Source organism: Taudactylus pleione, unplaced genomic scaffold (genome assembly GCF_031769625.1).
Source record: "Taudactylus pleione unplaced genomic scaffold, aTauple2 ptg000278l, whole genome shotgun sequence".
Lineage (NCBI taxonomy): Eukaryota > Metazoa > Chordata > Amphibia > Anura > Myobatrachidae > Taudactylus > Taudactylus pleione.
In genome coordinates, this window is record NW_028284680.1 from 315,225 (window position 1) to 341,431 (window position 26,207).

At 49.2% G+C, this 26,207-nt stretch overlaps 1 protein-coding gene across 1 annotated transcript in view; it reads right to left on the bottom strand.

Moving 5' to 3' along the window:
- LOC148513469 (uncharacterized) overlaps positions 1–26,207 on the bottom strand; it is a 466,228-nt gene that overhangs the window by 110,230 nt on the left and 329,791 nt on the right. Inside the window, exons 83-90 of the mRNA XM_088481822.1 lie at positions 25,525–25,607; positions 25,284–25,444; positions 24,207–24,369; positions 12,872–13,038; positions 10,855–10,921; positions 10,049–10,180; positions 6,489–6,824; positions 5,830–5,945 (exon numbers count right to left, since the gene is read on the bottom strand). Coding sequence (XP_088337948.1) covers positions 5,830–5,945; positions 6,489–6,824; positions 10,049–10,180; positions 10,855–10,921; positions 12,872–13,038; positions 24,207–24,369; positions 25,284–25,444; positions 25,525–25,607 — 1,225 coding nt within the window. The remainder of the gene's footprint in view (positions 1–5,829; positions 5,946–6,488; positions 6,825–10,048; positions 10,181–10,854; positions 10,922–12,871; positions 13,039–24,206; positions 24,370–25,283; positions 25,445–25,524; positions 25,608–26,207) is intronic.

Here is a 26,207-nt window from a genome sequence, read left to right on the forward strand (position 1 = left end):
GGTGTCTCCTACAGACAGAACTCTGCATGTGCTATGTGTACATACTCTCAGTGTTCCCATTCTCCCCGTACCCCACCACTGGTGTCTCCTACAGACAGAGCTCTGCATGTGCTATGTGTACATACTCACTCTCAGTGTTCCCATTCTCCCTGTACCCCACCACTGGTGTCTCCTACAGACAGAGCTCTGCATGTACTATGTGTATATACTCACTCTCAGTGTTCCCATTCTCCCTGTACCCCACCACTGGTGTCTCCTACAGACAGAGCTCTGCATGTACTATGTGTATATACTCACTCTCAGTGTTCCCATTCTCCCTGTACCCCACCACTGGTGTATCCTACAGACAGAGCTCTGCATGTGCTATGTGTATATACACTCAGTGCTCCCATTCTCCCTGTACCCCACCACTGGTGTCTCCTACAGACAGAGCTCTGCATGTACTATGTGTACATACTCTCAGTGTTCCCATTCTCCCTGTACCCCATCACTGGTGTCTCCTACAGACAGAGCTCTGCATGTACTATGTGTACATACTTTCAGTGTTCCCATTCTCCCTGTACCCCACCACTGGTGCCTCCTACAGACAGAGCTTTGCATGTGCTATGTGTACATACTCATTCTCAGTGTTCCCATTCTCCCTGTACCCCACCACTGGTGCCTCCTACAGACAGAGCTCTGCATGTGCTATGTGTACATAATCACTCTCAGTGTTCCCATTCTCCCTGTACCCCACCACTGGTGCCTCCTACAGACAGAGCTCTGCATGTGTTATGTGTATATACACTCAGTGTTCCCATTCTCCCTGTACCCCACCACTGGTGCCTCCTACAGACAGAGCTCTGCATGTGTTATGTGTACATACTGACTCTCAGTGTTCCCATTCTCCCTGTACCCCACCACTGGTGTATCCTACAGACAAAGCTCTGCATGTGCTATGTGTACATACTCTCAGTGCTCCCATTCTCCCTGTACCCCACCACTGGTGTCTCCTACAGACAGAGCTCTGCATGTGCTATGTGTACATACACTCAGTGTTCCCATTCTCCCTGTACCCCACCACTGGTGCCTCCTACAGACAGAGCTCTGCATGTGTTATGTGTATATACTCACTCTCAGTGTTCTCATTCTCCCTGTACCCCACCACTGGTGTATCCTACAGACAGAGCTCTGCATGTGCTATGTGTACATACTCTCAGTGCTCCCATTCTCCCTGTACCCCACCACTGGTGTCTCCTACAGACAGAGCTCTGCATGTGCTATGTGTACATACTCTCAGTGTTCCCATTCTCCCTGTACCCCACCACTGGTGTATCCTACAGACAGAGCTCTGCATGTGCTATGTGTACATACTCACTCTCAGTGTTCCCATTCTCCCTGTACCCCACCACTGGTGTCTCTTACAGACAGAGCTCTGCATGTACTGTGTGTACATACTCTCAGTGTTCCCATTCTCCCTGTACCCCATCACTGGTGCCTTCTACAGACAGAGCTCTGCATGTGCTATGTGTACATACTCTCAGTGTTCCCATTCTCCCTGTACCCCATCACTGGTGCCTTCTACAGACAGAGCTCTGCATGTGCTATGTGTACATACTCACTCTCAGTGTTCCCATTCTCTCTGTACCCCACCACTGGTGTCTCCTACAGACAGAGCTCTGCATGTACTATGTGTATATACTCACTCTCAGTGTTCCCATTCTCCCTGTACCCCACCACTGGTGCCCCCTACAGACAGAGCTCTGCATGTGCTATGTGTACATACTCTCAGTGTTCCCATTCTCCCTGTACCCCACCACTGGTGTCTCCTACAGACAGAGCTCTGCATGTGCTATGTGTACATACTCACTCTCAGTGTTCCCATTCTCCCTATACCCCACCACTAGTGCCTCCTACAGACAGAGCTCTGCATGTGCTATGTGTACATACTGACTCTCAGTGTTCCCATTCTCCCTGAACCCCACCACTGGTGTCTCCTACAGACAGAGCTCTGCATGTGCTATGTGTACATACTCACTCTCAGTGTTCCCATTCTCCCTGTACCCCACCACTGGTGCCTCCTACAGACAGAGCTCTGCATGTGCTATGTGTACATACTCACTCTCAGTGTTCCCATTCTCTCTGTACCCCACCACTGGGGCCTCCTACAGACAGAGCTCTGCATGTGCTATGTGTACATACTCTCAGTGTTCCCATTCTCCCTGTACCCCACCACTGGTGTCTCCTACAGACAGAGCTCTGCATGTGCTATGTGTACATACTCACTCTCAGTGTTCCCATTCTCCCTGTACCCCATCACTGGTGCCTCCTACAGACAGAGCTCTGCATGTGCTATGTGTACATACTCACTCTCAGTGTTCCCATTCTCTCTGTACCCCACCACTGGGGCCTCCTACAGACAGAGCTCTGCATGTGCTATGTGTACATACTCACTCTCAGTGTTCCCATTCTCCCTGTACCCCACCACTGGTGCCTCCTACAGACAGAGCTCTGCATGTGCTATGTGTACATACTGACTCTCAGTGTTCCCATTCTCCCTGTACCCCACCACTGGTGTCTCCTACAGACAGAGCTCTGCATGTGCTATGTGTACATACTCACTCTCAGTGTTCCCATTCTCCCTGTACCCCACCACTGGTGCCTCCTACAGACAGAGCTCTGCATGTGTTATGTGTATATACTCACTCTCAGTGTTCCCATTCTCCCTGTACCCCACCACTGGTGCCTCCTACAGACAGAGCTCTGCATGTGTTATGTGTATATACTCTCAGTGTTCCCATTCTCCCTGTACCCCAACACTGCTGTCTCCTACAGACAGAGCTCTGCATGTGCTATGTGTACATACTCGCTCTCAGTGTTCCCATTCTCCCTGTACCCCACCACTGGGGCCTCCTACAGACAGAGCTCTGCATGTGCTATGTGTACATACTCTCAGTGTTCCCATTCTCCCTGTACCCCACCACTGGTGTCTCCTACAGACAGAGCTCTGCATGTGCTATGTGTACATACTCACTCTCAGTGTTCCCATTCTCCCTGTACCCCACCACTGGTGCCTCCTACAGACAGCTCTGCATGTGCTATGTGTACATACTCACTCTCAGTGTTCCCATTCTCTCTGTACCCCACCACTGGGGCCTCCTACAGACAGAGCTCTGCATGTGCTATGTGTACATACTCACTCTCAGTGTTCCCATTCTCCCTGTACCCCACCACTGGTGTCTCCTACAGACAGAGCTCTGCATGTGCTATGTGTACATACTCACTCTCAGTGTTCCCATTCTCCCTGTACCCCACCACTGGTGCCTCCTACAGACAGAGCTCTGCATGTGCTATGTGTACATACTGACTCTCAGTGTTCTCATTCTCCCTGTACCCCAACACTGGTGTCTCCTACAGACAGAGCTCTGCATGTGCTATGTGTACATACTCACTCTCAGTGTTCCCATTCTCCCTGTACCCCAACGCTGGTGTCTCCTACAGACAGAGCTCTGCATGTGCTATGTGTACATACTCTCAGTGTTCCCATTCTCCCTGTACCCCATCACTGGTGCCTCCTACAGACAGAGCTCTGCATGTGCTATGTGTACATACTCACTCTCAGTGTTCCCATTCTCCCTGTACCCCACCACTGGTGTCTCCTACAGACAGAGCTCTGCATGTGCTATGTGTACATACTCACTCTCAGTGTTCCCATTCTCCCTGTACCCCACCACTGGTGTCTCTTACAGACAGAGCTCTGCATGTACTGTGTGTACATACTCTCAGTGTTCCCATTCTCCCTGTACCCCATCACTGGTGCCTTCTACAGACAGAGCTCTGCATGTGCTATGTGTACATACTCTCAGTGTTCCCATTCTCCCTGTACCCCATCACTGGTGCCTCCTACAGACAGAGCTCTGCATGTACTATGTGTACATACTCACTCTCAGTGTTCCCATTCTCCCTGTACCCCACCACTGGTGTCTCCTACAGACAGAGCTCTGCATGTGCTATGTGTACATACTCACTCTCAGTGAGTCCCATTCTCCCTGTACCCCACCACTAGTGCCTCCTACAGACAGAGCTCTGCATGTGCTATGTGTACATACTCACTCTCAGTGTTCCCATTCTCCCTGTACCCCACCACTAGTGCCTCCTACAGACAGAGCTCTGCATGTGCTATATGTACATAATCACTCTCAGTGTTCCCATTCTCCCTGTACCCCACCACTAGTGCCTCCTACAGACAGAGCTCTGCATGTGCTATGTGTACATACTCACTCTCAGTGTTCCCATTCTCCCTGTACCCCACCACTAGTGCCTCCTACAGACAGAGCTCTGCATGTACTATGTTTACATACTCACTCTCAGTGTTCCCATTCTCCCTGTACCCCACCACTGGTGTCTCCTACAGACAGAGCTCTGCATGTGCTATGTGTACATACTCACTCTCAGTGTTCCCATTCTCCCTGTACCCCACCACTGGTGTCTCCTACAGACAGAGCTCTGCATGTGCTACTGTATGTGTATATGCTGACGTGCTGACATTGACGCAAGTTTGCTCTTTAAACGCACAATCGGTTTGTAAGACAGAGACCTCTCTCTCCAACAGAGCCCACTACCAGTTACTGAAGTCATGAAATCACTATAGTGTAGAAGTCTGAGACAGCGCTGACAGTGGCGCAAGTATGCAACCTCAACCGCACAGTCAGTATGTACTGTAGTACAGCCATCCCACTTTCACTGTGTGACTTCCGATCCACTGGGCATGCGTAGTGCTATGATCTTCCATACACCATGTCATAGCGCTACATGACGTATGGAGTGGCTCCACTGGGCATGCGCCAGGATCCCATTGTAACCCCTCGGAGCTGACAGCCACCACAGCGCTGACATGCTGACATTGATGCAAGTTTGCGCCTTAAACGCACAAATCAGTTTGTAATATAGAGACCCAACTTTTAAACAGCCTGCAGTACTACTAATTTCTAAAGTTATGAAATCACTATACAGTAGTCTGGGATGCAGTGTGCGACTCCAGACACACTGGGCATGAGCAGTAGAAATAGACTCGAAACGCCATACTGTAGCGCGACTAGCAAGGTGCTACATGGGTATTGTATTGGAGCGCCATACACCCCTTTCTTGAGCACACAGTGGCATAAAGTAGCATAGAAATGCCAGGAGGTGGGAAGTTGTGGCTAATGTACTGAATACTGAATTAGTGAAGATTTAAAAAAATAAAAAATGAATTATTTATTTTCAAAGTCTTGAACATGAGGGACAAGAAAACGGGAGAAGCAGTGAGGCTATGCATTAGCCCCCTAGGTCACACGCCTCAACCCGATACTACAGTAGTTCCTAAAGTCATGAAATTACTACAATGTCTAAATCCGGGACAGTGCCGACAGTACTTACATTACCGCAAGTATGCAACTTCAACCGCACAGTCAGTGTGTAATACAGAGCTGTGCGTACATGTGAAATATTTTTATATAAAAGTAGAGGACTCACACACTTAATGATTTTTAACTTTATTATACATTCCTGATTCCATGTGGAAAACGCTGTACTACTGCATAGTGTACCGAATCACCGCTTCTGTCAGCCAATCATCGAGCGGTGATACAGAACATGCATTGGAAATCAGACGCATGCGCTGTGTAGTTTAGGAAAAGTGACATCTGGTGGACAAAAAGTTGTATTACACCTTATGACTTTTTTCCAGCGCTACGCTACATTACGAAACTTTCTGTGTGGCGCGACTCATGGCGTAGTGTGTGGCGCGCCATGCGTGGCGCGCTACATAGCGTATGGAGCAACAAACTAGCTGGGCACATCTATACTCACTCTCAGTGTTCCCATTCTCCCTGTATCCCACGAGTGGTAATAAGCAAGACAGATTGCCCGGACAGCTCTGTTCATCCATTGTAGGTATTCCTGATTAATGGGAGCTTGGTGCAGTCCTGGGAGAGAGAAATGTAACATTCGGTCACTCTGTATAATACTGACACACTATACAGTATGTTGGAAATGACGTTCAATATTGTGTAATATTATTCCATATTTGTACAGAAAAATAAACAGTATTGTTGGCTCACAAATTCAGGAGTCATTAAAATAAAAGATTAAAAGATCTGACACATTTAAAGTGGTTGCACAGACGCAGTTACCCAGTCGGGGCAAATGTGTGAGCCCCTCACCTATAATTAGATGTCATCCATCCTGCAGACCTGCACTTGCTGCTTAATGACTCACTAGTAAGAGAAATGGGCAAAGGTGCTGTCTTAGCGGCTTTTTCTACGCCGGGAGGCGTGTGGTGAATGCAGCGCCTGAATAGGCTGATCCCTGTCCAATCAGGGTCCACATTCACTACACACCACCTCCCTGGCTCAGCTGCCATTCTCAGAGCCCTGCTTACCCTTCTCCTGTGATTGGCTGCTGCAATACACTCCACCAACTAGACCTTTACTTTTATATATAAATATCTGCCTCATACGGTACAGTACCTGCTTTAATTTGTGCAACTGCATGTACAATGACCACGGCCAGCTCCCCAGCATGTTCCAGGCGTGTTGATGGTACAAACAAGATGCTGTTTTCTGTATCGTAATAGGAATCTCCCAGGTGCAGACCTTCCTTCTCCCATCCAGGACTCTGGATTGTAGGAATTGCCTGAGCTATAAGTAGCAGTAGAGGATTCTGGGAGCAGCTGTGACATATGAGATGGAGAAGGGACGATCCGAACTTATACACAAGCAGCTGACGTGGCGAGAGCTGGCTCATGTCCAAGGGGACGAGAGTGCCCGTGGTTACTGACGTGGATCTTGCCTTCGTGTCTGCCTCTGGGGAACAACAGTGAGATAGCAGTAGAGGGCAATCTGCAGTAGTTGTGGCATTTTATTATAACACTTCAATGCACAGATCTGTGGATCACGTTACTAATCCTTGTTTATCATTGCACCTAAACTCTATTACTGTGCCCATTTGTGTTATATCACATGTAGAGGTCACTGTACTCATTATGGGGCCTATTCATCATACCTAAACTTCCTCTGGAGGTAATTGGTTTAGAACTCGCATGGAGTTCTACCTAATTACCGGAGGAATCCATCATTCCTCCTCTCCATCAGTATCTATTCCGAAAAGCTGTCATTTTTGCGATGACAGCTTTTCGGGAAATAGATAGTTATCTCTATCTACACTAACTTACCGCAGCTGGAATCCGTGCTGCGCATGCAGTGTTACATCCGTAAAACCAGCGCATGCGCAGCTCTACCTACAGATGCGATAATTTTGTGTCCCCCCCAGCTCCCCCTCTGCTCACCTCCCCCCTGTCCCACAGTTACCGGCCCACTGCAGCGCCTCTGGCTCCGGTGGTTGTGCTGTCAAGTGTTCTCCCAGCTGACCACAGTAGTTTAAAAAAAAAAAAACGTTTTTATTTTTTTTCTAAACTTTATTGTGCTCTGCTGGGAGAACACGTGACAGCACAACCACCGGAGCCAGAGGACGGACCAGAGCGCTGGAGGAAGACGCCGGGGGACCTGCACACGCTGACACAGGTAAGTGTTACCTGCTATTCGCCATCTCACAGTGGCAGATAGTAACTCCATCAAATTCCAAAAATACATAATTTTTGGAATTTGATGAATACCAAAATTTCCACATCCCCATACTAATGTACTAATGTAATAATGTACCCATACTAATGTACTAATGTACGGGGAGTGTGGAAATTAACGCAGGGGGACTTATCATTATATATATATCACTGAAATCTCCTTGCTATCAGTGACATCTCCTCTGCTAAGTATCTTTATCTTCATGAATACTAAAATAACGTTACTTAAGGAAAATGTCCTTAAAAACTTTATTTTAGTGTTGATGAAATGCATAGGGGCCAGTTTATCACTTATTATTTGCGGGATATCCCCTCCAAAAAAACATCCATTAAGTATCACCCTTATGCAGGGGCGCATTAAGAGAGGACGGGGTCTATGTGCATTCCCCGTCCGGGGCCTCCTCCTCTCTGCTCGGGGTCCGGCAGAGCACTGACCGCAGCAGTAGACTTTGGGCTTTAGTCTGTGCCCAGAATCTACTGCACATGTGTAGGTCACCGGGAAAATGGAACGGCCGCCATTTTCCCTGTGATTTCCCCACTGCCCATGCGCTAAACGCCGGGAAAATGGTTCCAAATCCAAACCCACGGCGGCCATTTTCTAGGCGACTAGAGCAGTGCTGCTACAGCCGACGTGGGACTTCGGAGAGGTAAGTATTAAAAAATACGGGTGTAGGGTGTGCGGTGTGGTTACCCCATGGACTCACACCCATGTGCATCGCACACCCTGTTTCCTTTATAGATACGCCCCTGCCCTTATGTATATATGTATAATATATAGGTGAACACAGCACATATCAGATAAACAGTCCCCCCCGTGGGGGTTGCTTTTTTTTGCAGAATTTACCAAACTTCGGAATCCATCTCCAGAGGGCGTTAGCCACTGTAGTCTATGTGCAACAGATGGCAATAGTTACCGGGACTCTCCGCTCACACGTGCACGGTCAGCAGACCTAGCATGCGCAGTAGTGCGCTGAGATCTGGAAGGAGTAGTGCAGTGATCACATTAGCTCTCCCTTCACTTCTGACACCCTGCGGGGACGGGCTCCTTTCAGAGACCCTGCGGATGCTTAATAATACATCCCAGGGATCATTCATTTCTTATTGCAATGAATAGCGGCAATAAGAGATTAACGCCGGCCTGCAATGGACAAATCGTCTGGAAACAAATAGCTGATTTCTATAGGTTTTTGGGTCGCGTCACAAGGTGCAAATTGCAAATGGCAAATGGCTTAACTGTAAGTGTATCGTGGAAGACATGCTGATGAAATACAGAGACTTGGGGTGCTGGATGAGTGTAAAGGGGTCACCTCCTGAATTCTCATTTCCCTGCAGAGGTTGGTGCTGTAAGTGAAGAGCAGGGGGAAAGATTTCATCAGGGAGATGGAACGCAGACACCGGGCAGGATAGCAGACTACTGCTGGATGCTGCACAGACAAGGGCCACAAGCTGGCTACTAGGGAACAAGTACCAAAAGGAGCTTTGAGGGAAAAAGGAAAAGGCAGTATAAGGACAGGTAAATGTGCATACAACTATTTTAATGTTACAAATAAATATGTCTCAAAGGGGTGTAGTAGGTATTACCGCCAGACGCATCAAATCCCGATAGCGGCAGCCCGGCAAGGGTGAAAATCCCGATCGTCCCTAAGGAAAGTATCACTAACCTAATTCAGTTAGGTGTGCCTAAACCTAACCTCCCCCCCGAGTGCCTAACCCTAAGTCCCCCCCGGGAGCCCTAACCTAACCCCCCCCCCCTGCAGCTGTCCGCGCCTGGCCTCACTTCAATCAGGTTGCCGGGCGTCGGTTTTCAAGCGTCTGGTTAATGACAAGCGTCTAGATTTAGAAGCCTGTCATTAGTACCACGCCGGGATTAGAACATCTGGAAGCCGGCGGTTAGGATTTAGACCGGCGGCTTCCACACTGCATCCCGTTTCAACCAGAATACGTATTATTATGCTATTCCCCTATATCAGCAATGTACAACCGCTGTGCTGCGGCACACTAGTGGCCCGCGAGCGGTTGCTAGAGAAACGCCGCCTGGAGATGACTCCAGCACGAAACCACACACCCTTTTTGGGAGCGAGCTCGCCCTCTGTGCGCGCAGAAAAATGCCCTCTTTGTTTTTTTGTATTTGTTTTTGTTTGGGGGGGGGGGGGGGGGAGCCAAATGACTGCCTCGCCCCGGGTGACAAAAATCCTAGTTTGGGCCCTGTAACCCTCTCACCTGCTAACGTCCCCTACAAATGTATTCGTTGCCTTGGGGTTACACCAATGTATTCGTTGCCTTGGGGTTACACCGCTGTGTTCCTCTATGAATAAAGATATTGATAACGACACAGTAACAGACAGAGTAGAAAGAGAAGACGTTCTAGTATGGTGAGGAACAGATAATGTCAGGCTGCAGTCCCGCAGGTGCGGAGCACTCAGGGAGGAGACTTCTCATAGTCAATACCTTGAGTCTGTTTTGTAAGGGCTTCTTTGATCTCCTCCAAGGTCCTGCTCAGAGGACTGGCTGTGATCAGTCTCTTCAGATTGTCCTCTCTATAGAGTGCCGCCATGTACAGAAAGGGCTGTAATTGCAGTCCTAGGACAGAAATGAATCTGCATATATGTGACATGGAACAATGGACCTGATTCAGACCCGCTCGCTAGATGCGGCCGCTCGCTCCCAGCGTACGGAAATTCAGCTAAGTGACGTCACGGCAGGCGATCGCACGGCAAGGCATAAGCAAGGCCACTATGTATTGGTGAGCGATCACTTTGTGTTTATAGACGCCCACTAGCACACGTCATCTCCAGGAAGTATATACAAACCATCGGTACATCGGTTTCCATCGGATCTGACCGCAGCGCTTGCAGTTGACTGTACCCTATTGCAAGCACTGCGAGCACTTCAGTGTATTATTGAAGCAGGTGACGTGTACTATGACGCTACCTGTTAATTATGCACGCCCCAGAAATGGCGTGAAAACACTCTGGCACGCCTGCGTCCGCAACTCCACTCCCCCGTTACTGCCCTGCCCCCACCCACAAAAGGCCTGTCCTGTCACTCAAACCACTGGGCTGTCTTTGCAGGGCGAGCGAGCACATTCCGATCGCTCGTACTAGTTTGTACACGCGCACTGCGAACTACACGCACGTGCACATTAGCGAACATCATCTGCAGCGAGCGGCCGTTTGCTAGCGAGCGGGTCTGAATGAGCTCCAATGAGTGTAAATATCTCAGTATTTGTTATCTGACCCGTCCCAATTACGCACCTTCTGATGAGAGCATCGGTGTATCGCCATTAATAAGACCTTCATACGGGTTCTTGCTGGTCAGGTTCTAAAGTAAAATGAAATCACACTCAGAATACTGTAGTAAAAGTTTCACGTAGATGATCATTAAAGTATTTCTGGAAGACAGCTCAGCGTTAGTAACGGACATAACATAATATAATGATACAGGCTCTGATCACAGAAACATGCATTTGTCAAATATTTAATTCACCTACAAAAGTATTATAGGCAAAAAGACAGTAATGACAATTAGCGGCATCTCATTATCTAACAATCTGGCATAACTCTATATACACTTATTCTACATATTCCTGGACGGCTGTTTTCCTGCCCATATGCACTTACATGAGGAGTCGGCTTTCCAAAGGTCCCACTCTGAGTGCAGAGGCTCCCACTCCTCTCATACCTGGGCACTCTCACTCCTCTCATACCTGGGCACTCTCACTCCTCTCATACCTGGGCACTCTCACTCCTCTCATACCTGGGCACTCTCACTCCTCTCATACCTGGGCACTCTCACTCCTCTCATACCTGGGCACTCTCACTCCTCTCAGACCTGGGCACTCTCACTCCTCTCAGACCTGGGCACTCTCACTCCTCTCATACCTGGGCACTCTCACTCCTCTCATACCTGGGCACTCTCACTCCTCTCATACCTAAGCACTCTCACTCCTCTCATACCTGGGCACTCTCACTCCTCTCATACCTGGGCACTCTCACTCCTCTCATACCTGGGCACTCTCACTCCTCTCATACCTGGGCACTCTCACTCCTCTCATACCTGGGCACTCTCACTCCTCTCATACCTGGGCACTCTCACTCCTCTCATACCTGGGCACTCTCACTCCTCTCATACCTGGGCACTCTCACTCCTCTCATACCTGGGCACTCTCACTCCTCTTATACCTGGGCACTCTCACTCCTCTAATACCTGGGCACCCATTGCAGCCCACTGACGTTATTAACACCCCCAACATTTGTCATCGCAGCCACATACAAAGCTGCTGACCGTGTACCAGAGACTCTCTGCTTGTCACAAAGGAATAGGTACAACCCATGTACAATGACGCAGGTGAGCAGAACGGCGGGCGAGTACTGTAGCTGCGGTATCAGAACCTGCGCACGCCAGCAATGTAGTTTTCTCACTCCTCATTTTACCGGTGCAAAATTTGAGAATAAAATGGAAGCCTGCCGCAGAACCCTGGCCTAGAGCAAAGGGGTACAAAACCCACATGGAGCAAAAGGCAAAGAAAATAACCCAAATACCCTCCCTCCAGGGGGCGCACACAGAAAACTTTTGATGCTCATCATTAATTCCATTTCTCGGGTCCATCTGGGGACAACAGCTACCAAGGACTTTTCAGGGGTTAACCGCAAATATGAAGTATCCCCCGGATGTATGAAGGACATCTCAGCAGACAGCTCCGATACCTGCGGCGATCCCTCCATTCCCGCTGGCAGCCCCAAATTTACCAACATCTGGACTGTGATGTATTCCTGAGATTGGCTTCCGCAGCTACCGCCATCTAAAACAAATGGCGATAGCCGCTGTAACCTATGGGCTACACCGCGCATAATTAGCTGGCAGAGGGTTCCACCTGAACCTTCCCCGGAAATGGCTGCCGCACTCGTGCAGTAGCCTCGACGGCAGCCCGGGCACATCGCAGCGACGGGTTCATGATACATTCCGGCGCTAGGATCGCATTTTGCAATGTGACACCAGCTGCACGTGGACGCTCCTTTAGAATGCTATGGATAAACTCAGGACCTATAGTGCTCAGGATCAGCTATATTGATCCCAACATAATGAAAGTATTATAAAACAATATAACCAAGTTACATTTATTCAATGGCAGAAGCTGCTAAGTCTGAGTGTATTTAAGTTCACACAAATGTATATGTAATAGAGTGTTATACACAGTATAAATGGCTGCCGGGCGTAACGTGCTACAAAGGCTATAGAAGGAGAAAGGTAATAAGATGGACTCCGTATGACCTGATCCTGCTCGGGCTGTCTCTCTGAGCTGCGGTCACCGGCCCTCGGCGCACTGTTGTCTCGCAACGTCTGCTGAACCTTCTTCTTTGTCAGGAGGTCGGAGCTGGTCTTCATCAATGTGAGTCTTACAACTTTCATAAGTGCAGCAGCTTCCTGCAGAAAAGCTCCTGGAATTAGGAATCAGAGATGGTCACCAAATGAGAAGATAAAATAAAGTCACACACGGTCCAGCCGAGCACAAGTCACGCACTGTCCAGCCGAGCACAAGTCAGGCACTGTCCAGCCGAGCACAAGTCACGCACTGTCCAGCCGAGCACAAGTCACGCACTGTCCAGCCGAGCACAAGTCACACACACTGTCCAGCCGAGCACAAGTCAGGCACTGTCCAGCCGAGCACAAGTCAGGCACTGTCCAGCCGAGCACAAGTCACGCACTGTCCAGCCGAGCACAAGTCACGCACTGTCCAGCCGAGCACAAGTCACGCACTGTCCAGCCGAGCACAAGTCACGCACTGTCCAGCCGAGCACAAGTCACGCACACTGTCCAGCCGAGCACAAGTCACACACACTGTCCATCCGAGCACAAGTCACACACACTGTCCATCCGAGCACAAGTCACACACACTGTCCATCCGAGCACAAGTCACACACACTGTCCAGCCGAGCACAAGTCACACACACTGTCCAGCCGAGCACAAGTCACACACACTGTCCATCCGAGCACAAGTCACACACACTGTCCATCCGAGCACAAGTCACACACACTGTCCATCCGAGCACAAGTCACACACACTGTCCAGCCGAGCACAAGTCACACACACTGTCCAGCCGAGCACAAGTCACGCACTGTCCAGCCGAGCACAAGTCACACACACTGTCCAGCCGAGCACAAGTCACACACACTGTCCATCCGAGCACAAGTCACACACACTGTCCAGCCGAGCACAAGTCACACACACTGTCCAGCCGAGCACAAGTCAGGCACTGTCCAGCCGAGCACAAGTCAGGCACTGTCCAGCCGAGCACAAGTCAGGCACTGTCCAGCCGAGCACAAGTCAGGCACTGTCCAGCCGAGCACAAGTCACACACACTGTCCATCCGAGCACAAGTCAGGCACTGTCCAGCCGAGCACAAGTCACACACACTGTCCATCCGAGCACAAGTCACACACACTGTCCAGCCGAGCACAAGTCACACACACTGTCCATCCGAGCACAAGTCAGGCACTGTCCAGCCGAGCACAAGTCAGGCACTGTCCAGCCGAGCACAAGTCAGGCACTGTCCAGCCGAGCACAAGTCACACACACTGTCCATCCGAGCACAAGTCACACACACTGTCCAGCCGAGCACAAGTCACACACACTGTCCATCCGAGCACAAGTCAGGCACTGTCCAGCCAAGCACAAGTCAGGCACTGTCCAGCCGAGCACAAGTCAGGCACTGTCCAGCCGAGCACAAGTCAGGCACTGTCCAGCCGAGCACAAGTCACACACACTGTCCATCCGAGCACAAGTCAGGCACTGTCCAGCCGAGCACAAGTCACACACACTGTCCATCCGAGCACAAGTCAGGCACTGTCCAGCCGAGCACAAGTCACACACACTGTCCATCCGAGCACAAGTCACACACACTGTCCAGCCGAGCACAAGTCACACACACTGTCCAGCCGAGCACAAGTCACACACACTGTCCAGCCGAGCACAAGTCACGCACTGTCCAGCCGAGCACAAGTCACACACACTGTCCAGCCGAGCACAAGTCACGCACTGTCCAGCCGAGCACAAGTCACACACACTGTCCAGCCGAGCACAAGTCACACACACTGTCCATCCGAGCACAAGTCACACACACTGTCCAGCCGAGCACAAGTCACACACACTGTCCAGCCGAGCACAAGTCAGGCACTGTCCAGCCGAGCACAAGTCAGGCACTGTCCAGCCGAGCACAAGTCACACACTGTCCATCCGAGCACAAGTCAGGCACTGTCCAGCCGAGCACAAGTCACACACACTGTCCATCCGAGCACAAGTCAGGCACTGTCCAGCCGAGCACAAGTCACACACACTGTCCATCCGAGCACAAGTCACACACACTGTCCAGCCGAGCACAAGTCACACACACTGTCCATCCGAGCACAAGTCACACACACTGTCCATCCGAGCACAAGTCACACACACTGTCCATCCGAGCACAAGTCACACACACTGTCCAGCCGAGCACAAGTCACACACACTGTCCAGCCGAGCACAAGTCACACACACTGTCCAGCCGAGCACAAGTCACGCACTGTCCAGCCGAGCACAAGTCACACACACTGTCCAGCCGAGCACAAGTCACACACACTGTCCATCCGAGCACAAGTCAGGCACTGTCCAGCCGAGCACAAGTCACACACACTGTCCATCCGAGCACAAGTCAGGCACTGTCCAGCCGAGCACAAGTCAGGCACTGTCCAGCCGAGCACAAGTCAGGCACTGTCCAGCCGAGCACAAGTCAGGCACTGTCCAGCCGAGCACAAGTCACGCACTGTCCAGCCGAGCACAAGTCAGGCACTGTCCAGCCGAGCACAAGTCAGGCACTGTCCAGCCGAGCACAAGTCAGGCACTGTCCAGCCGAGCACAAGTCAGGCACTGTCCAGCCGAGCACAAGTCAGGCACTGTCCAGCCGAGCACAAGTCAGGCACTGTCCAGCCGAGCACAAGTCAGGCACTGTCCAGCCGAGCACAAGTCAGGCACTGTCCAGCCGAGCACAAGTCAGGCACTGTCCAGCCGATCACAAGTCACGCACTGTCCAGCCGAGCACAAGTCACGCACACTGTCCAGCCGAGCACAAGTCAGGCACTGTCCAGCCGAGCACAAGTCAGGCACTGTCCAGCCGAGCACAAGTCAGGCACTGTCCAGCCGAGCACAAGTCAGGCACTGTCCAGCCGATCACAAGTCAGGCACTGTCCAGCCGAGCACAAGTCAGGCACTGTCCAGCCGATCACAAGTCACGCACTGTCCAGCCGATCACAAGTCACGCACACTGTCCAGCCGAGCACAAGTCACGCACTGTCCAGCCGAGCACAAGTCAGGCACTGTCCAGCCGAGCACAAGTCAACTACTGTCCAGCCGAGCACAAGTCACACATACTGTCCAGCCGAGCACAAGTCACACACACTGTCCAGCTGAGCACAAGTCACGCACTGTCCAGCCGAGCACAAGTCACGCACTGTCCAGCCGAGCACAAGTCAGGCACTGTCCAGCCGAGCACAAGTCAGGCACTGTCCAGCCGAGCACAAGTCAGGCACTGTCCAGCTGAGCACAAGTCAGGCACTGTCCAGCTGAGCACAAGACAGGCACTGTCCAGCCGAGCACAAGTCACGCACTGTCCAGCCGAGCACAAGTCACGCACTGTCCAGCCACATGCTCACAACAATTTGGCCTGATGGTGCGGCTGTCTCTTATGCCATACTATAGTAAGTATACACTTATTTAGCAGATTAGGATGAAAACTGAAATCAAGAAAACATCAATGAGTATAACTGAAACCACCAACTTACACTTCCTTTATTTAAATGAAGGGCTCGATTCAGAGTCGCTCGCTAGATGCGTACACTCGCACCCAGCATATGCAAATTTGGCTAAGTGACGACATGGCAGGCAAACGCACAGCAAGGCATAAGCACTCCCCCCATGTCCTGCTGTGCGATCACTTTGTGTATGCAGATGCCCACTGGCCTGTCTTAAGGCGCCCATTTGCGTACGTCATCTCAATGAAGTGTATGCAACTATCGGTACCATCGGATGGGAATGCAGCACTTGATGTTCACTATACCCTACCGCAAGCACTGCGAGCACTTCAGTGTGAAACACAACCAGGTGACGTGTACTATGACACTGCCTTTTAATTGTACACTGAAATGGCGTTAAGACGCTCGGACACGCCTGTGTTCACATCTACACTCCCCCGTTATTAGTGGTCTGCCCCTGTCACCACCCACAAACGGCCTCTCCTGTCACTCACTCTGCTGGGCTGTCTATGCACAGCGAGCGACCGCTTCCCGATCTCTCTCACTGGTTCGCGCACTACGATGCATACGCATGCGCAGAATGCAAACATCGGCCAGCTACGAGCGAATGCTTCTTAGCGTCCGGGTCTGAATCAGGTCCTAAATTCCAAGATTTCGATGGCCCCAAAAACATCGGCTGGCTAAGTGAGCCATGGGGCCATGGAAATCTCCGGCAGCCGACGGAGATCCCGGCCTCTTCCCCTCCCCCCAATGGCGGCGACACACCTCCATTTTGGAAAACGGAGGCTGTGGCCACTACCTACCCGCCCACAAAGGGCAGCAGACTGTCAATCACTGACAGTTTGCGCGAGGTGGATCGCAGACCTGTACTGTCGTCTGCGCAGGTTTTCGGCCATCACAAATCTACGGTCAGCAGTGCGCTAGCGTGCACTGCGGAATCAGGCCCACTGTACAGATGTGTGCTTATTGGCCTAGCCTCAAATCGCGCCAAATAGCCCGCTGTGCTCGCCACGAAAAATGAGACTAAGCTGCACCATGTGTCCAGTCGCTCAGTGTTATTCCTGAATCTGCAATTTTTGTTTGCACTGTTAATGCGATACAAGAACAGAACGGGGACCGATATGAGTAAGCCGTGTCATGTGTCTCACCACGTAGCATCATGGAAAGGTACACTGCCACGCTGCTATACTGCCACACTGCCACGCTGCCACAAGTGCAGGAAAATAAGTCATCTGTTAGCCTTTTTTTATTACCTAAACCCTATAGTAACAGATTCAAATGTAGCTCCTATTCTCCTGTTCACCCAGAATAACCCTCTATCCCCACATAGAGTAAATAAATATCTTTACCATCAACCGGTCTCACGATGTATCTCCCACCTGCTGTAGGTAACTAGTGACATTACTGAGATGTGAGTCACAATGTATCTCCCACCTACTGTAGGTAACTAGTGACATTACTGAGATGTGAGTCATAATGTATCTCCCACCTGCTGTAGGTAACTAGTGACATTACTGAGATGTGAGTCACGATGTATCTCCCACCTACTGTAGGTAACTAGTGACATTACTGAGATGTGAGTCACAATGTATCTCCCACCTGCTGTAGGTAACTAGTGACATTACTGAGATGTGAGTCACAATGTATCTCCCACCTGCTGTAGGTAACTAGTGACATTACTGAGATATGAGTCACAATGTATCTCCCACCTACTGTAGGTAACTAGTGACATTACTGAGATGTGAGTCACAATGTATCTCCCACCTGCTGTAGGTAACTAGTGACATTACTGAGATGTGAGTCACAATGTATCTCCCACCTACTGTAGGAAAGGTAACTAGTGACATTACTGAGATGTGAGTCACAATGTATCTCCCACCTGCTGTAGGTAACTAGTGACATTACTGAGATGTGAGTAACAATGTATCTCCCACCTACTGTAGGTAACTAGTGACATTACTGAGATGTGAGTCACAATGTATCTCCCACCTGCTGTAGGAAAGGTAACTAGTGACATTACTGAGATGTGAGTCACAATGTATCTCCCACCTGCTGTAGGTAACTAGTGACATTACTGAGATGTGAGTCACAATGTATCTCCCACCTGCTGTAGGTAACTAGTGACATTACTGAGATGTGAGTCACAATGTATCTCCCACCTGCTGTAGGTAACTAGTGACATTACTGAGATGTGAGTCACAATGTATCTCCCACCTGCTGTAGGTAACTAGTGACATTACTGAGATGTGAGTCACGATGTATCTCCCACCTACTGTAGGTAACTAGTGACATTACTGAGATGTGAGTCACAATGTATCTCCCACCTGCTGTAGGTAACTAGTGACATTACTGAGATGTGAGTCACAATGTATCTCCCACCTACTGTAGGTAACTAGTGACATTACTGAGATGTGAGTCACGATGTATCTCCCACCTCCTGTAGGTAACTAGTGACATTACTGAGATGTGAGTCACGATGTATCTCCCACCTCCTGTAGATAACTAGTGACATTACTGAGATGTGATTCACAATGTATCTCCCACCTGCTGTAGGTAACTAGTGACATTACTGAGATGTGAGTCACGATGTATCTCCCACCTCCTGTAGATAACTAGTGACATTACTGAGATGTGATTCACAATGTATCTCCCACCTGCTGTAGGTAACTAGTGACATTACTGAGATGTGAGTCACAATGTATCTCCCACCTACTGTAGGTAACTAGTGACATTACTGAGATGTGAGTCACAATGTATCTCCCACCTGCTGTAGGTAACTAGTGACATTACTGAGATGTGAGTCACAATGTATCTCCCACCTACTGTAGGAAAGGTAACTAGTGACATTACTGAGATGTATCTCCCACCTACTGTCACAATGTATCTCCCTGTAACTAGTAAACGATTTAGCTCCATTCAGCCATTTAAGGGGACAATTTAGTAAATGTGGCCAACCTGGTTTTGCCTTTAAATAAAATGGCTGCTTTAAATCCCACAGAAAACTTGCTGAAAAATTGTCACTTTTACAAAGTCGGACCCTATTATTTGTACAAAAACTATCTGTTCTTATGTTCTTACTGTGTATCAGTAACAGGGTCACTTAGGTGTAAATTATCTTTATTGGTGTCAAAGAATAACAGAAACGATGATACTGGAAACACCTTCAGGTAAAATTGGCCAATTTGGGCGACAGTGAGCAGGAAAAAAAGATATTGAAGAATAACAATAAAAGAACAGATTGTAATCAGAATGTAGATGAACATCCCGGACACACAAGCTAGGTCTGTACACCAGCAAGACCTGTGCCGCGGTCCACTCTAATGTAGCCGAAGGAGGAAGCCTGTGGGCAGATCGGACGTCATGGCGTATACACGATAAATGGTTACAATACTGTGACCTGATTTATTGCATCTTATGAACATCCTAGAATTCAATCAGACTAATTTATCTGAGCTAAATGGAGATTGTACTGTATGTGTGTACTTATTATACTGTACAATCCTCAGTCAGAGCCTCAGTTACTCTGATAGTCCTACAGATAATTGTAGTGTGTACCCAGGTTTAGATATAGGCCCTCATTCAGAGCCACTCGCTAGCGGCAGTACGCTCGTTCCGAGCGATGTTCGCACATCTGCGCATGCGTACGGATCGTTATACGCATGCGCGAACCAGTCAGTGCGGCCGAATTTCATGTGCTCGCAATATAGCGAATGCCTGCTATTTTGAGTGACAGAATGAGGCGTATGTGGGTGGTAACAGGGGAAGGTGCTTGAAAACGGGGAGTGGAGATCAGAACGCAGGCGTGCTTAAAGGTCAAAACGGGCGTTTTATGGGTGTGCATAATTAATACAGCAGCGTCATTGACCACGTCACTGGGTTATTTTATAGCCAGAACTGCTCGCAAGATTGTGGTAGCAAAAACCAGCCACAAGAATAGCGAGCAGTTCATACGCTGGTCGATGTTCTCGATTAATGTAATAAATAGCGGACATGACGTATGGTGCGAGCGGCCAGGGGGCGTTTGTAACAAATAAACGAGCGTATGTTTTGCTCGCTCGTTCAGACTTAGAGGTGTGAACAGACTGCAATTTGCGAACGGATCATTTGAATAGCCACCCCTTGTTTTTGAACGAACGACCGCAAATAGCGAACGGCTCTGAATCAGGCCCATAAACTGAAATCTAAATGGCAGTGTAATAATGAAGCTGTGCAGCATTGGGAGGCTGCATGCAGAAGCAGCCAGTATTTACCCTGCATGCAAATAATACATGTAATTGCCCCATTGGCATATTTGTGTCATTTCATACAAGGTTCTTCCATTTAATACAAAGTGCAATATTCATGATAATTCTATAAATAAACTTGCAATATAAAGCTTAGAGAGAATCGGCAGCGTACGACATGATGCACTTTCTGCCTAGAGCACTATGCAAGGTAAAAAATGTAAGAAAATCGTAATTACACCAGCGGAGGGGGCACAGGACGGGGCACTCTATATGCTAATCTGGCGACTCGGCAGGAGAGCCCTCACTCCCGCTGGTGCCCACGTCACAGCTCCGCGTTATGTAAGGAAACATTACACCCAGTGTGACGGGACTTCTTTCACAGTCACAAAGTGCACAACAGCAGCAGAGTGGGTTATCGGGGAGATGGCTGATGGACACCGCGGACAAGTGATAACTAATGGAGGCACTATGTTGTCTAATTGCACTTAATGCTGCCTGATTAATTGAAATCACAGCAGTCGCCAATGATTTTATGGTCACGGGAAAAGCTAATATATATGCATCGCTGCTTATAATTATATCACACAGCACGGAACCGGCACAACATAATTGCTCTACGGTAAAATAAACAAGTAGTAAACTTTTATTTCCTTGAGATACTCAATTAAGAAAATGAAGAACAATCTGCAGAAATATTAAACATTATATATGAGATATATACAGATGTGTCCACATAGATCTATCCTCCATGCGCTACAAGTCGTGTTACACAACGCACGAGCACTGTGCAAGGCGGTAGCGCAGAGAGTCTATTCACGCAACGTTTCCCTTATATAGCGTTATATATATATACAGGACGCACATGATTCTGCTCATTATAATGATATGCGACATGCCTATGTTCTGTGTGCGACTGCGGCTGTATCTGCATGCCTATATTCTATGTGCGACTGCGGCTGTATCTGCATGCCTATATTCTGTGTGCGACTGCGGCTGTATCTGCATGCCTATATTCTGTGTGCGACTGCGGCTGTATCTGCATGCCTGTATTCTGTGTGCGACTGCGGCTGTATCTGCATGCCTGTATTCTGTGTGCGACTGCGGCTGTATCTGCATGCCTGTATTCTGTGTGTGTGACTGCGGCTGTATCTGCATGCCTGTATTCTGTGTGTGTGACTGCGGCTGTATCTGCATGCCGATATTCTGTGTGTGACTGCGGCTGTACCTGCATGCCTATATTCTGTGTGCGACTGCGGGTGTATCTGCATGCCTATATTCTGTGTGACTGCGGCTGTATCTGCATGCCTATATTCTGTGTGTGACTGCGGGTGTATCTGCATGCCTATATTCTGTGTGTGACTGCGGCTGTATCTGCATGCCTATATTCTGTGTGTGACTGCGGCTGTATCTGCATGCCTATATTCTGTGTGTTACTGCGGCTGTAGCAGCATGCCTATATTCTGTGTGTGACTGCGGGTGTATCTGCATGCCTATATTCTGTGTGTAACTGCGGGTGTATCTGCATGCCTATATTCTGTGTGTGACTGCGGGTGTATCTGCATGCCTATATTCTGTGTGTGACTGCGGCTGTATCTGCATGCCTATATTCTGTGTGCGACTGCGGCTGTATCTGCATGCCTATATTCTGTGTGCGACTGCGGCTGTATCTGCATGCCTATATTCTGTGTGCGACTGCGGCTGTATCTGCATGCCTATATTCTGTGTGTGACTGCGGCTGTATCTGCATGCCTATATTCTGTGTGCGACTGCGGCTGTATCTGCATGCCTATATTCTGTGTGCGACTGCGGCTGTATCTGCATGCCTATATTCGGTGTGCGAATGCGGCTGTATCTGCATGCCTATATTCTGTGTGTGACTGCGGCTGTATCTGCATGCCTATATTCTGTGTGCGACTGCGGCTGTATCTGCATGCCTATATTCTGTGTGCGACTGCGGCTGTATCTGCATGCCTATATTCTGTGTGCGACTGCGGCTGTATCTGCATGCCTATATTCTGTGTGCGACTGCGGCTGTATCTGCATGCCTATATTCTGTGTGCGACTGCGGCTGTATCTGCATGCCTATATTCTGTGTGCGACTGCGGCTGTATCTGCATGCCTATATTCTGTGTGCGACTGCGGGTGTATCTGCATGCCTATATTCTGTGTGCGACTGCGGCTGTATCTGCATGCCTATATTCTGTGTGTGACTGCGGCTGTATCTGCATGCCTATATTCTGTGTGTGACTGCGGCTGTATCTGCATGCCTATATTCTGTGTGTGACTGCGGCTGTATCTGCATGCCTATATTCTGTGTGTGACTGCGGCTGTATCTGCATGCCTATATTCTGTGTGTGACTGCGGGTGTATCTGCATGCCTATATTCTGTGTGCGACTGCGGCTGTATCTGCATGCCTATATTCTGTGTGCGACTGCGGCTGTATCTGCATGCCTATATTCTGTGTGCGACTGCGGCTGTATCTGCATGCCTATATTCTGTGTGTGACTGCGGGTGTATCTGCATGCCTATATTCTGTGTGCGACTGCGGCTGTATCTGCATGCCTATATTCTGTGTGCGACTGCGGCTGTATCTGCATGCCTATATTCTGTGTGCGACTGCGGCTGTATCTGCATGCCTATATTCTGTGTGTGTGACTGCGGCTGTATCTGCATGCCTGTATTCTGTGTGTGTGACTGCGGCTGTATCTGCATGCCGATATTCTGTGTGTGACTGCGGCTGTATCTGCATGCCTATATTCTGTGTGCGACTGCGGCTGTATCTGCATGCCTGTATTCTGTGTGCGACTGCGGCTGTATCTGCATGCCTATATTCTGTGTGCGACTGCGGCTGTATCTGCATGCGAAACGCTACGTTACAGTGTCACAGCCAGGCCCGATTCCTCACGGTTACTGACAGCCTAACACCCTAGTGCCAAGGCTAGGCAAGCTTTTGCTATCATTGTGTGTGATGGCATAGAATGGGCATGTGGAGGAAGTCTGATGGCATATAATGGGCATGTGGAGCAAGTCCGATGGCATATAATGGGCATGTGGAGCAAGTCCGATGACATATAAGGGGCATGTGGAGCAAGTGCGATGGCATATAAGGGGCATGTGGAGAAGTCTGATGGCATATAATGGGCATGTGGAGGAAGTCTGATAGCATATAATGGGCATGTGAAGGAAGTCTGATGACATATAATGGGCATGTGGAGGAAGTCTGATGGCATATAATGGGCATGTGGCGCAAGTCCGATGGCATATAAGGGGCATGTGGAGAAGTCTGATGGCATATAATGGGTATGTGGAGGAAGTCTGATGGCATATAAGGGCATGTGGAGCAAGTCCGATGGCATATAAGGGGCATGTGGAGAAGTCCGATGGCATATAATGGGCATGTGGAGGAAGTCCGATGGCATATAATGGGCTTGTTGGGGGAGTGGCTTCACCTCTTGGCCACTTTACATCTCTTTGGACATTTTGTAGCCGCTCCCCCCGCAAGAAGAATCGTAATATGACGGTGTATGTAACAATATATAATATAATATATATAAGCATATTATGGTGTCAGCTTCCAGGCCATGGATCTCATCCTCACCTTGATTCTGATCAGTGTACAGCGGCCCGCTCATGCTTGTGGACGAGCCCTCGCTCAGCTGAGAAGTCATGGTGGTTCTTGTACTTTCTTTTTCACCCTCTAGCGGAATCTTCCTCCATTCGAAGCCTTTACAGCTGCCGAGTTCTGGGCTCTGCAGCATGTCCTTCATATAAAGAACAACATTCAGATTAACTCTATATTCAGAGATCAGCGCGCCTGTTGTCTGTACATCGGGGGCAGCCATTTTGTGTAAGGAACAAATTTCCCTGAGTATTATTCACCTGGTGGCTCAGTGACATCACCGGCTCCTAGACGATCGACAGGCCGCGGTTTCTTAGGTAGTTGTTTAGATCAATAAATGGCTGCCTGCCACGTGTTAAGGACGGGATGCGGTCAATATCCCGACCGAAGGAATTTCGGCGCTCAGAATGCCGGCACCGGATTCCTGACACCTGTCATAATCCCGGCACCAACATCCGACTGCTGGAATCCTGACGGTAAGTAGCGGGGGTCAGGGGGAGGGTTAGCGATAAGGGGTAGGCACTAGGGGGAGAGTTAGACACTAAGGTGGAGGGTTAGGTTGAGGTGCCAGGAGGGGGAGGTTAGGTTTAGGCACATGAGAGGGGGGGGTTAGGTTTGGCACCAGGGAGAGAGGGTCAGGGGTTAGGCTACCGACTGAAAGGGGGGCAGTATCCTAACCCTGTCGGGATGCCGGTGTTGGGATTCTGACTACCGGGATCCTGAGCGCTGGCATCCCGTACCCATCCCATTAAGGACAGGGGCATTTTATGGGTGACCATCAGCAGCAGTAACTATCAGCTCAGCTAGTGCAGCTGCCCAGGCACTGAGCACTGATGTGGACATTAGGTATTAGGTAGATTCCTGCTAAGATTGAGGAAGTCATATAAACGTTAATGAAAACATTGCATATTGCAGGCATTCATTTAATGTGCCACCGTCAGTAATTTATTTCTCAGGGATGGGTCAGAGTAAAAAACGACAGAACCTTGTCACATATCTGACCCTGGGAACCGAGCCCACCAATAAATAATAGGATAGATCTGGGGTCACACTGACCTTGAGCACCTGGGTCCGGTGTATAAAGGCCTTATAGAAGGAAAGGGTCTCATTCCTGTGTCTCCCCAGCTGAGACGTTAAATGAAGAGTTTGGTCTTCGAGTTTGTCAAACAATGTTCGCACACTGAAATCCTCCAAGTCCCGTATTGTGTTTCTCTGATCTAGAACACAATGTTATGTCAGGAGGATGCAGTTTTTGTGACACTACGTATGTATTGTACATGGGTCATAAAATATGTACCTAATCCATAGGCAACTTCTTTTTCCCCAATATCCAGGTGCTCTCCAGAGCTGTGACGCCCAATAGCTTCGTAAAACTGAAGACTGAACATAGGAAAGATACAGACTGAATAAGGCAATTCACTGTGCTGTTCTAGATATACACGCTGCAAACCTAATCATGAATGGACTGATTTATAGTTAGACATACATACATATCTTTTTGCATTAAAATGTAATTACATTTTATTGAATACGTGACTTTCACCATTATTAATAACACTGTCAAGACCATATTTTGCCTTGTGTTAATGATGCTTCGTTCCATTATTACATTGTGTACAGGCCAGCACAACTGTGCCATTGGGATGCCATACCGCACCACCCAGATGGTGGCATTCACCGATCTGGTAGTGAGAGCCATGGCACAATCAGGAACTACAGTAGAACACCTCCCAAAACATAGGCTACGCAAATCGTAAACGTGATCCATCACACAACAAACTTTTTAGAAGCAGGTGAGCCTCCCCCGATAAGCGTTGTATAAGACCATAAGAGAGTTCGGCTTGTGCAAGATGATCTGTACACACAAATCCATAAGGCTCTCGCCACATCCAGGAGATGAAGGAAGTGGTCAGTACCTGACTGGGCCAACCACAAGATGATGATATTCTGGTTGAGATGGAACCGCAACACCACCTTGGT